This window comes from Corapipo altera, unplaced genomic scaffold (genome assembly GCF_003945725.1).
Source record: "Corapipo altera isolate COAL_440 unplaced genomic scaffold, ASM394572v1 0, whole genome shotgun sequence".
Classification (NCBI taxonomy): Eukaryota; Metazoa; Chordata; class Aves; order Passeriformes; family Pipridae; genus Corapipo; species Corapipo altera.
In genome coordinates, this window is record NW_020884872.1 from 10,416,568 (window position 1) to 10,429,015 (window position 12,448).

The 12,448-nt window shown below is 39.3% G+C and overlaps 1 protein-coding gene across 15 annotated transcripts in view; it reads left to right on the forward strand.

Moving 5' to 3' along the window:
• DMD (dystrophin) overlaps window positions 1-12,448 on the forward strand; it is a 918,699-nt gene that overhangs the window by 863,907 nt on the left and 42,344 nt on the right. For all 15 annotated transcript variants that reach the window (XM_027636380.1, XM_027636395.1, XM_027636430.1 and 12 more), the window contains 2 exons: window positions 2,352-2,509; window positions 10,572-10,738. In XM_027636380.1, coding sequence (XP_027492181.1) covers window positions 2,352-2,509; window positions 10,572-10,738 — 325 coding nt within the window. The remainder of the gene's footprint in view (window positions 1-2,351; window positions 2,510-10,571; window positions 10,739-12,448) is intronic.

The window sequence follows — 12,448 nt, forward strand, 5'->3', positions numbered from 1 at the left end:
GATGCGTATCTATTTATAAATTATATACATGTACCAATGTCTACATTATAGAGCATGCAAAAAATAAAATGCTAGAAGGAATGTGATAAAGATTAAATAAACACTATTTTGAAAATTTTAATTTGATCTATTTGATAGCACCAAAAAATATTTCTGTACTGCAACCAAATGGATTGTTTTGAACACTCCCTGGGGCACAAGAACCCCTTTTTGGAGACCACTGGTTTGATACACCTTCATACACAAAAATGCATGTCTACAGGACACTTGCATTACGCTATTTTCAAATATATTAACTTTTTAAAATGTTTTTCACATTGTGATCAGTCTTATTATGTACACTGTGTTTAAATATAGTTGCTACCATTAAATAAATACTAAAGGCGTGCAAATTATGCATATTTTAATAGACGAAATACTAGAAAAAATTCCACTAGAAGTCTTATTCTTACCTGAATAATGAATCAGTTCATTAATGAGACTAGGATCCAAAAAAGAACTGATAAATGTAATTCTCAAGAGTAACTTTCTTATTAAATTAACTAGTATCACTCATTCATACATTTAAAAGTCCTGCTAAAAACCGAACTTTAGGATTTGACTGAATGCCATAGCAGTTCTTATCTTTCATTCTTTACTAATTAAAGCTGAAGAACTCTAAAGAGAAAAGAGACAGTCCCAACAACAGAGTCTATGCATAACTATGTATAATTGGATCAGATTTTAGGGCAATCACAATGAATGTCACAGTTTAGATTTCTAGATGTTCTGTGTGGGTGTTGTGAAGAAATATTCAGAAAATCTTTTAGAGAAAATTACTCTGCACAGGTATTTTTCAAAATGGTGTTTCATTGAGGATCGTCAAAGTTATAAAGGAAAACATTTATTCATATTTTAGGTTCTCCTGCAGTGTGTATGCACAGTAATGCATAACCTATGATGTGTCCTATAACCTTCTCGAGGTTATAGGACACTTAATGTTTTAATGATGGGGAAATCAAAAGCTGAATAGTTGTGGGAGAGGAAGGAATTGTGCCTGTCAGGCTGTGGTCTGGCTTTGCCATCCATGCTGAGGTTGTAGTGCAGTTACTGTTAATATTGCTGCAATGAGTTGCAGCCCTTAAAATTTTTTCCCGTATTTGTGCAGCAGAGCAGAGTTAGTTGTGTTAGAGCACAAGTCTTAAGGCTTGCAGAGGTGATGGAAGGTTACATCCTAAAATGATTTATTATAAAACTAGACTTTGCGACTGTGAAATTCATGTAATTAAAATATAATCCTTTCTCTATCCATTTCTTTATACCTTTAGAAGAAAACAGGTGTCAAAGCAACTCTAGGAAAGTTACCTTGAGTAGTGCTGAAACACCTTTATAATTGCATCCCTTGTGTTGCATGAAATATTAAGGTGGCTCCAAAAAAAAGAGCATTATTTTATTCTAGTCTTCTTTTGCTCTTTTTTTTTACTGTTTGAAAAGTAAGGAGAATTTATTCAGGCAATGTATTGTCAACAGAGATGTTACCAAATAAATATTTCAGTAAATGCTAGCCTGGTTTTTCTTATTAATATAAATTCTATAACCTCCTCAATGTATACATAGTATAACTATTTCCCACCAAATTGAATTGATCTTGTGAAGTGATAATAATTCTATCCTGTAAGGATTTTTTTCCAGAATGCTGCAGTAACAGAACATGGCTTCAAGTGACATTTCACTTCAGAAGTTAAAAATTAATATGATATTAATATTCTTGGTGGATGGCAGATTCTGTCATACTGTAATTTTTTTTTTATTTTAGAAATTCTCTTGAATTAAAAGATTATGATATATCAAAGTTAGGGAGCTCTTGTTTATCATTTCAACTCATCCAAAGGAGAAATGGATTCTCTGAGTTTTACATTGATTGCTAAGACTTGAAAAGGGTGCTTTATGTTGTATGAAATTATTTTACTGTTAAAAAATATTTTTAAAACATCTATGTTGTAGCTCAAAGATTGTTGTCAGATTAGTTGTGTTACAGAGTTACAGCTTCTATCATCCATATGTCATCCATATGACATATGAATCCATATGACATCCATGATGTCACAGGTGCTGTCTTAGAACGGCCTTTCTTACCAGGTGCAATACAAGCCAGTAATACTATTAGAAGTTATCACTAGATTGCTTGTTTCATAGGAAAACAACAGTGTTTTTGGGAAGAGAAGCAGCTGAAACAAAGACATGTTTATGTTCATGTCCACCAAGGCTGTTGAACTGCACCTGTGAGCCTTTGAAACAATGCAAACTTCTGCACTACTTTGGCACATCCTGGTGGTGATTCTTTACCTCTGGGGTCCTTTTCCTTCCTCCAGACCTGTTCAAGCAAGTGGCGAGCTCCACTGGCTTCTGTGACCAGCGCCGGCTGGGGCTGCTGCTGCACGACTCCATCCAGATCCCGCGGCAACTGGGGGAAGTGGCCTCCTTCGGGGGCAGCAACATCGAGCCCAGCGTCAGGAGCTGCTTCCAGTTTGTAAGTTCATGTTTTCTCACTGTTGGTTTTCTGAACAGGATGGAAAATCTAGAAGGATTAGGGTACTGTGGTCGTTTATTGGTGGTGTTCGTCGGTGTATTAAGCCGTTCCTTTGACGAGTTGTATTTGAATTAGCTCAGACAGCAGATAATTGTTGTCAGGGCTTATATTGTAACTGAACCCTGCAAACAATTTAAGTCTTTGTTACAGCAGCTCCTGGTTTTACAGTTTTCTATTTCCAGCAGTAGATCACTGTTTATTGCTGCCATGTAGGTGAACAGCAATGGCTAATCTAAATTTTGGGCATGTTCATACCAGTGACAGCCAGGTGCCCAGGGGAGCGATAGGCAGCTGCCTGCAGTGCTGTCTAGGGGCGAGGAGTGCTCCATGAGCTCCTTCCACTCCTTGAATGGCTAATGCCAGTCTTCTGTAAAGGGTACTGGAAGAATTCCTGTCCTCTCTGTTGAGGAATGCACAGCAAACTGGAGACTCTTTTTCAAACTTGTAAATTATTTAATCTGGGGAGGAAGAGAGTTATGGGAATTATTCATCCTTATCGTAACTACCAGCAGAATGCACAAGATGAAGACAGCTGCTTAATGAAAAGGTAGAGGAGGGGAGGTAATGTATGGTCTGTGATTAACTCTAAATGCATCTTCTACATTACAATGGAAGAAAGCTCTTTTCCCATCCCCTGGCTGTTCCTGAGGGATTTTTTGTTTGGTTGGGGAAGGAGGGGGGATTGCTTGGTTTTTTGCCTGCTGCTCAAGTTTCATTATGTAGTAGTTTCAGTTCTGTAGTAAGCAAAACACAGCAAGTGTTTTCAATGAATATTAATGCTTGGAAGTAGACTGCTTACACACAGTGACTATGAAAGGAATATAATTCTAAAATCATCACTAACTTCAGTTGTGATGAGATATTTGCTTTCTGTATATTTTTAATTTCTTTTAACAGACTAATTCTACAGGATTCACATTTTCCTGTTTCCATCAGTCATGTCTTGACCTTTTATAATTCTAATATGTACTTGATGCCATTTCAAAATGAATGTTTTATAGGGCTGTGTCCTGGGTGGATAACCCATGCTCATAAACTATTTGTAGTAATAGGGCTGTGGCTTTCAAGCCTCGAGTTCCGTGTTGGGCTTTCAAGTGACACCAACACAAACTGATGCTGCAGCAAATTCATGGTCAAAAGTTTGTGCAAATGACCTTCCTCAGAAATTAGGACTCACTGGATTCTACTTTTTCCCAAGTGAATGGCAACAGTGCTTAGGAACACTGTTGAAAAACTCAAGGAAAGTGACCTCAGGATCTGGCAAAACTATGACTTTTTGTGAAAGGGAGCTGCTGTTCTGTGTGTTTATACTAGGAATAAAACAATTAAACTCATAGTGATGGAAGATCCAAAGCCACTTTTTATAAAGTAGGAAGAAGACCTTGGAACAGGGTCTTTCTTGTTTGTTTGAATAAAATGAGTTAGCAACACTGTCATCACAGATGAAGACATGCCAGCAGACTGAGCACTGTACTGCGTCCAGCTGCTGGCATTTCTAGAAGAAACCTGAGCACAGCTGGGCACAACCCTTGACCTGTTCATAGATCAGAACATTGGAAAACCTGAGGCTTCCTTCTCTTACCTGCACTGAAAAGTAGATTTTCTTCTTACCTGCAATAAAAGGAACTTCATCCTCTTTTTTTCCTCTGGATGAAACCTCCTTTTAACTCTCAAGAGTGAGAGGGTGGTTTCTGACCTGGGCTGCAGCAGAACAGACGTTCTTCTAGGAGGGCCAGAGAGGGGGAGGGAGGCTCAACAGGGGAGGGGAAATACAAAAATAGGTGGGATGGAGTCCTAGGGAGAGGAGCAGAAATCCAAGCATAGGGAGAGCCTAATGGAGGGGAGGGAGAAGGAATTAAGAAGTGGAAAAATAAGGGCCACCCTTAGGGAATGATGGTAATAACAGTAGTAGGAATAATAGTGCTAAAGGAAACAGAGAGTGGATAGAATGATGCATGAAAGAAAGGAGCCGCTGGGAAATGGAGATGGGGGAAGAAATAAGAACTTTCCGGGAGAAAGAGAGAAGGAAAACACAGAAACATCCTTTCAGTGTAGGATGGTGGGCACCAGGATTCACAGGCTGGGGGGCAGCAGAGGTGCTGGCAGGGGGAGAGGGATCAGCCCAGGAAATGGAGAGGCTGGAGAAGTTGGACAGCCAAGGAGCATCTTAGGGGGCTCCTGGTGGTCTCCTTTTACCAAAGTGAGATAATTAATTTTTAAGAAATATTGTGGGAGTTCATAGTTTACATTACTGCGTGGAAACTAAATTCAATCTCTTTGTACGCGCACGGTGAGGAATGTTTTTTCTTTAGGGGTGGTTTTTTTCTTTCCTTTTTTTTTTTTGATTCTTTCTGGTGATGATAAACCAACAATAAATTACAGTTATGTCAGAGTCTGCAACAACCGTATGCCTCAGAAATGGCTCTCCCAGCTCCCTTAGGTTAGGTGCCCTGGCAACGGCCTTGTCTGTCTTCACAACAGCAGAAAAAAAGGGGATGTTTACTGTTCCCAGCGATAACAGGGGAAATCTCTCCTGCTTTTCAAAGTGTAAGTCCTTGGGAATGAGGCTTGGGGAGGGAGGAGCCCAGCCCTGCTGTTGGCAGTAGCCTGCTCACTGCTTCTCCTGAGAATTGGGTCCCCTTATCCTGGGGCTGCTGCTGCTGTTCTGCTGCTTCTCACTGACTTGTGCTTTCCACAGTTTTCTTCATTTACAGGAAGGTGCTGGTAATAATTGTTGGGAGGAGGAGGATATCATGGGGCTCGTCTTTCCCATTTGGGGCAGAGGGTTGTAATTTCTGCTTTGAGATTTTAAAGAAAAAATATTTCTATCTGAGAGCAAAGAGCTTAATCCAGTGACCACTTGAAGACTGTACAGGTCTGCTTAAGCTCAGAATGCATCAAAGCAATTTATAGATCCATGAAAAATTGAGTGAATTCATTATTACTGTAGTGTGAAAGGACTTTCCTTTTAGTTCTGTGATGGGTATGTTTTTTAAGTAAACAGGATAGGGAAATGATATGGACTGAAGGACGCATACACAGTGTTTTAATCACAGTGGAAAACTATTAATATGCTTTCCTCATATAGTGTAAACAGGACCTAGGAATTCACATCACTGCCTTGGATGAGTTACTGTGACACTGGGACTTTTAAGAAATGTGATGTGATAGCAGAGTGCAGCTTAGATGAAAATGTCCCTTGCCATTTCTCAATAAAATATTGGATAGTTGGTTCTCGGTTATAAGGTACTTTAAGTGTTCTTTCTTTTAAGGATGAACTTGAATTAGAGTACTTGATGTTAAAAACTAGTACAGATGAAGCTAAGGAGTAGTAAAATATGTGCAGTTCATTCATATATGTATTTTAAACCTTGTTTCATTTCACTTTGACAAAGCAAAGTATTTTAATATTCTGTGTTGTATAACCTGCATTCCTAGATTTGTACTTGATCAATGGTAAGGCAAGATCAGCCTGGTTTCTAAAACCACTTAACTGTGTCCAAATCCAGTGTGTTTATGCAGACAAATAAAAGCTAAAATAAGTCTGTTAGTCCTTTTAGGTGGCATTTATTTGTTGCAAATCCTGGGTCAGGACCCTAATAGTGAATTCGGCCATAAATGGTTTGATTCAAAAAGGTTAGGCAGTTGTTTTGTGAGGAGTTGGCTGAGGTTGTTTATTCTTTTTATTTTTTGAACAGTTCAGAAATACCAATACTGTGTACAGATAACTATATATAGTTACATACAGGTCTGTATGAAAATAACTTACAAATGCAGTGTTACTGTTGATGAACTTCATCTCTTTTAAGAGATTCAGACAGCCCTTGTTTCTATTCATAGGATATTTCATCTGCTTTTGGCTCTGACAAGAGAGAGCTGGCCAAAGGGAACTAGTAAATCCTTCCTCAAGCTGCTGTGCTGTAAATGTCATAAACCAACAATTCTGGTTTTATTTCAGCAGGATTTTGTGAACCTGTGCCTGACTTTGGAGGCAGACTTTTAAGAGTCCTAGAAGTGAACTGCTTTAAAGAGCTATTTTGAAATGGTTTAGGGGATGGGGATCAGCAGGATGGTGTTGTTCAAGTGTGGATGATATAAAACTACACTAATTCACTTCTGAGTTCATGTTATTTTATTTTATTACTCTTGGCCACAACACTAAAAACATTGACTGAAGTAGTCAATGCAATCAAGTGTAGTATAGGAGTGGAAGACAAGGTTGAACAGGGTTAAATCTGACTCTGGGGAGACAGGGCTGCTGTTACTGGCTTGCTCTGCACTTTTAAACTCTAACAAGTCGTATGAATCCTATTCCTCAGTTTGCTTTGTCCCAAATGCCATTTGCTAATGTAAAGCTTTCCATCCTGGATGAAAAACACAATTAAATTAACAACGTTATCTATTTCCAGTCGATTTCCTATACTGCACATAAACAGAATATAGCTCATCAGAAATGTTATCAGAAATTTCTGCTCTATTGATTGACTTAGTCCAAAAACATATCACATTGTTCATGTAAAATCTCAACTGTATTTTGGAGCATATTTCATATTATGGACAGTTAATATAGCATAGAATATTTTTTAAACTACTAGCTGAAAGAAGAAGGAAAAAAACTCAATTCCCAAGTATTGCATAAAGATGCTAGCACCACCCAACTTCCTATTCCCCCATTGTTTCTGCAAAGTAAATACTGAAAAACAGATGTCTGGAACATAATGAATTTGAATGTCCTCCGTAACAAATTGTTATTTGTAAGATAGAAAGGCCTTTATGAATTTTACTTTATGATTCACTCTGTTATTACCATAAAAATTGGGAGTTGCACAGAAATGTGTTCAAGAGAAGAATCATTAATATTCTTTACAGCTTGATCTTGTTGGTTCAGATATGAACTGTATGAATTCAGCCTTTTTCCTGTATGTAAAATCTTCAGCTGCTGCCTTACCGGATTTAGAGATTATTAAAAAAATCGTAATAGCAGCTCAGGGAACAGTCGAGAACTGTGTGTCCTGTACTGTCTGACCCTGACCAGCTTTGCTCCACGTGGCTTTAAATCTTCATGTAATATAATTCGGAACCAGTTCTGATACATTTTAATGCACCTAATCTCTCTGAGCACAGGTCTTGTACAGCCAGCGTGCAGAGCTCTGGGTAGGCAGCTATTGGGACTGCTGGCAATTGACAGCGACTGCAAAATTAAAATAGATCTTTGGGTGTTACAGAAAGTCTTTCATTGCCGCAGCATTTTCCCTGCAAATTTAAAGCAGCTACAAGTGGAGAGCAGGGCTTTGAGCGGCTCATTCTTATTCTGACTGCAGCTTGCACTGCAGCATTTCTGTACACTTCATGTTTTTCTATTAGAAATGGTATATTAAAGAGATCCTCTTTAAATTTTTTTTTTTGAGGCTTAGAGGACCTCTGTACAGAAAGTGTAGTCTGCTAGACAGAGTAATGGTTTGCCAGTGTAGTTCCTGGCTGATGCTGGCTCCCTGAGTGAGCCACAGGGTCTCTTGCCAGACCCTTTAATGCCTGGGCCTCTAGCTGAAAAATAGACATATAAATGATCATATTTTATAAATATGCCTTTCTCTTGGGAGAATTCTAGAATTAATTCAATTCCTTTGAATTCATTGATGTCCTGTGGCAGAAGGCAGTATCTGATATTCTGAAAAGATTCTGTTGCCAGTGTTGGCTGGACTTTACTGTGCTTTTGATTTACTCCTTTTTACTTTGGGGGGGTGTTCCTAAATCCTGTAGCTACATGAAGAAACAGTAGGGTTTAATGCAGAAGTCTTCAGAAGTACTTCAATGTGTATTCCATTTAATACAGATCTGTAGTGACTATCAAATTATGAAAGACTATATCTGAATAACTGTAGATATGCTGTGGTTTGAGGAGTTTACCCCAAATATCCAAAAAAGAATGTTTCTGACTGTACTAGAAATCCGTATATGAGGATCTTAAATGTAGTCACAGAAGTCTTTAAATGGTTTCCCAAACTAGCATCTCAAAAAGAAAGCCCTGACCAAGAATCTTGGTTTGTAACGAACTGAAGTATTGCAGCAGCATTTTAAGTCAATTTTAATGCACTGCATTATTCAAGGGATATTATAGGGTTTGTATTCCACATCTTATTTCCACATTTCCACATCGTCCAGGGATTCCGTGTAAGAGACTTTGCATTTTTCTCAGTCTTCAAGTATTGATCAGTTAATTTGTTTGTCAAGGTTATAAACAGTGTTAGATTAAAAAAAAAAGGAAAACAAACACAACTAATTGATTTTCCCTATAGCTCTCTCTCCTTTAGATCAGTTGTGATTTTTTTTTTTCTCCAAATTTGTTACTAGCATTTTTAGTGGAATAAGGTTTGAGCTAGATCATACTAAACTCAGATTTCATGAGAAACTGAAAAAATAACTAAGAGCAAACATAAAAAACCCCAGCACTCAATCCTCTATTCATCTTGATCCATGTACATGATACATTAATGCTTATTATTTATTTAAATGCTTCAAATAGGTTTGGAACCACAAAGGAAGACTGTCTGCCTTGTGAAGTCTGAAATATAAAAGACCGTCCCACTGAGAGCTGTATTTGAAAGCCCAGAGAAAAAGGAAAACAGAGGATTTAGATATATTCAGACCATAAATATGCTGTTTCTCTGGGTAGCATGGAAGGAAATGTCTTGAGGAATTGGAATTAGCACGTAGTGATGGTTTAGAGAAACAGAGCGGGATGGTATCCTGCTTCATCACTTGGGCTGTTCCCTGTGTGGACACATCCTCCCCCCTCCAACTCTCCCCACCAGAATCTCTCGTGGTTTCCGCCTGATGCATCACCTCGCTTTCAGCACTGAAACCAGCTCCCAGGTTCTCAGACAACCAGTTTTGTGCAGGCTTCATGACACCCTGCACGACAGAGAGATGTTTCCTGTAAACATTGACTCCGTCATTTCACTGTTTTCCTTAAAATCCCTTCTGATGCTCCTTGCCTTTATTCTGTGCTGTTCTCTGCAGTGTCTTTACCAGACCTCTACCCGTGTAGAGAGGTCACTGTTGTCTCCTGTCACTTTGTGTTTATTGTCTCTTTGCTGTTTTCTTTTTCTATACTGTAGAAAAAGGTGCTGCCGGGTAGGGATGATGTATCATTTTTCGGTGTGTGCATGGTACCTGTTGCAATGGGATTTGTCTCTGTGGCTAAGCTTCCTTTAAGTTACCATAGAAGAGTTACCTAAATGTCACACTGATTAGGATGGGGTGGGAAAGCTGCAAAGGAATGGATCTGCTGAGAAGTGTTCATAGACTCTTCTGCTGTTGAAAAAGAGGTGAACATGGGATGTAATGGAACGTGAGGCTCATATTCTTTGAGACAGAACTATATTGTGTTTGCAGACAGTGACGGGAAATTTAGAGATGACATGGTGGGAAGAGGGATTTTGGGCATTTAAGGAGGTGGAGGGTTTACATGTTCAACAACAGGCTTGAGAAGGGGTTTGAATGATTTCCTTTACACGTGCATTTTGTAGAAAGGTCTGTGTCATAATGAAGGATGTTAAGGAGAAAGGAATTTTGATCAAAAGACATGCAATTTTTAGGGCTTGGATAAAACAGTTTTTAAAATAGGTGAGAAGCAGTGCTATGCAGGCTCAGATAAGAGAGATGGGGAACGTGAGATCAGGCATCAAAGGTGATCCTGTAAGTGGATGATTTTCTCTGTGACAAAGTACATGGTAGTGCTGTCTGTTGAAATAGGGAATAAGAGAAAGAGGGATTTGAAACATTAATAATAGTTTTCAGTTCCTAGCTTGAAGGCAGGATCCTGCAGATTTTTTGGAGTTTTCCTTTTTTTTTTAATGACTGGCTGGACTGGGAAAAGCTGGAGTATATTCAGGGAGAAGATGCTGAGTCTACAGGAAGCGAATAGCTTGAACTGTTAATTAGCTGGTAATAGACAGATCGTTTGTGCTCAGCCTCTGTCTTTTTTCCCCTTGTATTACAGGCCAACAACAAACCAGAGATCGAAGCAGCCCTCTTCCTGGACTGGATGAGGCTGGAACCTCAGTCCATGGTGTGGCTGCCTGTCCTGCACAGGGTGGCTGCTGCCGAGACTGCCAAACACCAGGCAAAGTGTAACATCTGTAAGGAGTGCCCCATTATTGGATTCAGGTACAAACTCACTCACTTCAGCCATGTATTCTCCTGCTTGGTGGATCAAGAGCTCTGCTTGATTCCAGGGAAACCGTGCGCTTGATTTTATCCATATTGTTCCTGGAAAAAATAATTGTGACATGAGGCAGAGTGACACCTAGACTCTAGATGTGAGAGCTGAGGAGGACAAAAATAATCTCTCAGTTAAGATATGGCCCTTCCTCTGTGTCCCAATCTTTCCATGCCTCAACCAAAATGATTGTTGGATTGCACAACTAATACAATTTGCATTGCATTCAGCGTGTCCTGTGCATGCAGTTGCGTTTTCTGAATTGGATCCTAATGAATTGCTTTCTGTCGTGGTATAAAGCAGGGAGGTGCCTTGAAAATTCTCAGACATGTAAAGCTACCTGTGCATTTCTCAGAGAAAGAATGTTGGTGGTGGAACATTAACCTGGAGTGGGGGAAATGTTGCTGGTTCGTTTAAACATCTGGATTGACACCGTGGTTACTATGGCAATGAATAAGACACTGTGTTGTAAAATGGCTGTGTGTTGGTATGCCTGTTGAGAATCCACTTAAGGATTAAGTAAATACTCACTTTCAATTATGCTTGGACTTGTTTTATCACTTTGCTTTGCAATAGCTGCTTTGTACGTTTTCTGTCCTTTTTATGCACAGTCTTCTTTTAACATTTGCGTTTCTCCTTCTGTGTTATCATGTTGTTTACAAAGAGCTTTCAGTAATTTTGTTTCTAAAACTCAGACAGATAACAGCAGCAAGCCGTGCTACATCATTTTCCTCTGACCTGGGAGAGTATGAATGTTGCTTTTATGCATGTAGTGGGGCAGTGCTTTCTGCTATGCGGTTTCACAGGCAGTGGGAAACGGGGGAACTAATGAAGGTATTGCTTTGTTTTGAATCTGGGCTTTTCTGCAGTGAGGCTGTTCCCCTAATCATCTAAATTCTTCTCCCTCTTCTTTTATTCCTCTTGAATATCTTAACTGGGAAATGATAAATATTACCAAGGAAGAGCTATGCATTGGATGTGAGTAATTCAACACATCCGCAAAGTCTAATTTTCTGCTCCCAGATACGGTGTATGAACTACTGTATTACTTACACGGTTTTGTATAAACCAGCCGAAGACAAGTAGGTGGAATTGAAAAATGCGGCACTTGGAAAAATCAAAGGATGGCAAGTGAATGGATAGTCTGTTGTAGGCATCGGGAACTCAGGAGGCGGACACTGGATCTCTGTGTTTGCGTCTCATTTTACTTGACTGATCTCATCTGTCTCTTAAATTTATATAACAAATCTATTATCATGGTAGTAGAATCTGTCTGTCACAGATTTTTTCTCTGTCTTTGCAAGTCATTGAAACCCTGTGTACACACTTGACAAAAAGATACTGTATCGGGAGGCTTTTAGAAAGCTAATACTGTGGGCTCAGTACATGTAAAACAATGTTCTTTTGAGGTCGTTGTGGCTGAACTGCTTGGTGTGTTTGGAACAAGACAATCCTTATGCCTCCGGCTCTTTCAAGCACTTCAGTGCAGCAGATACAACAGTTAGCTGCCTCATAGAGCTGATGAGATTAAGTAATGGCCCAAAAGTGCATTTGGAGTTTTGCACGGATGGAATGCTCTGCAGGAAAATTGTTTTTATAGAGGTGCTAGGAAGGACACAAGGGGGTTACCGGACTGACTTACTTGAGAGAGCATTACT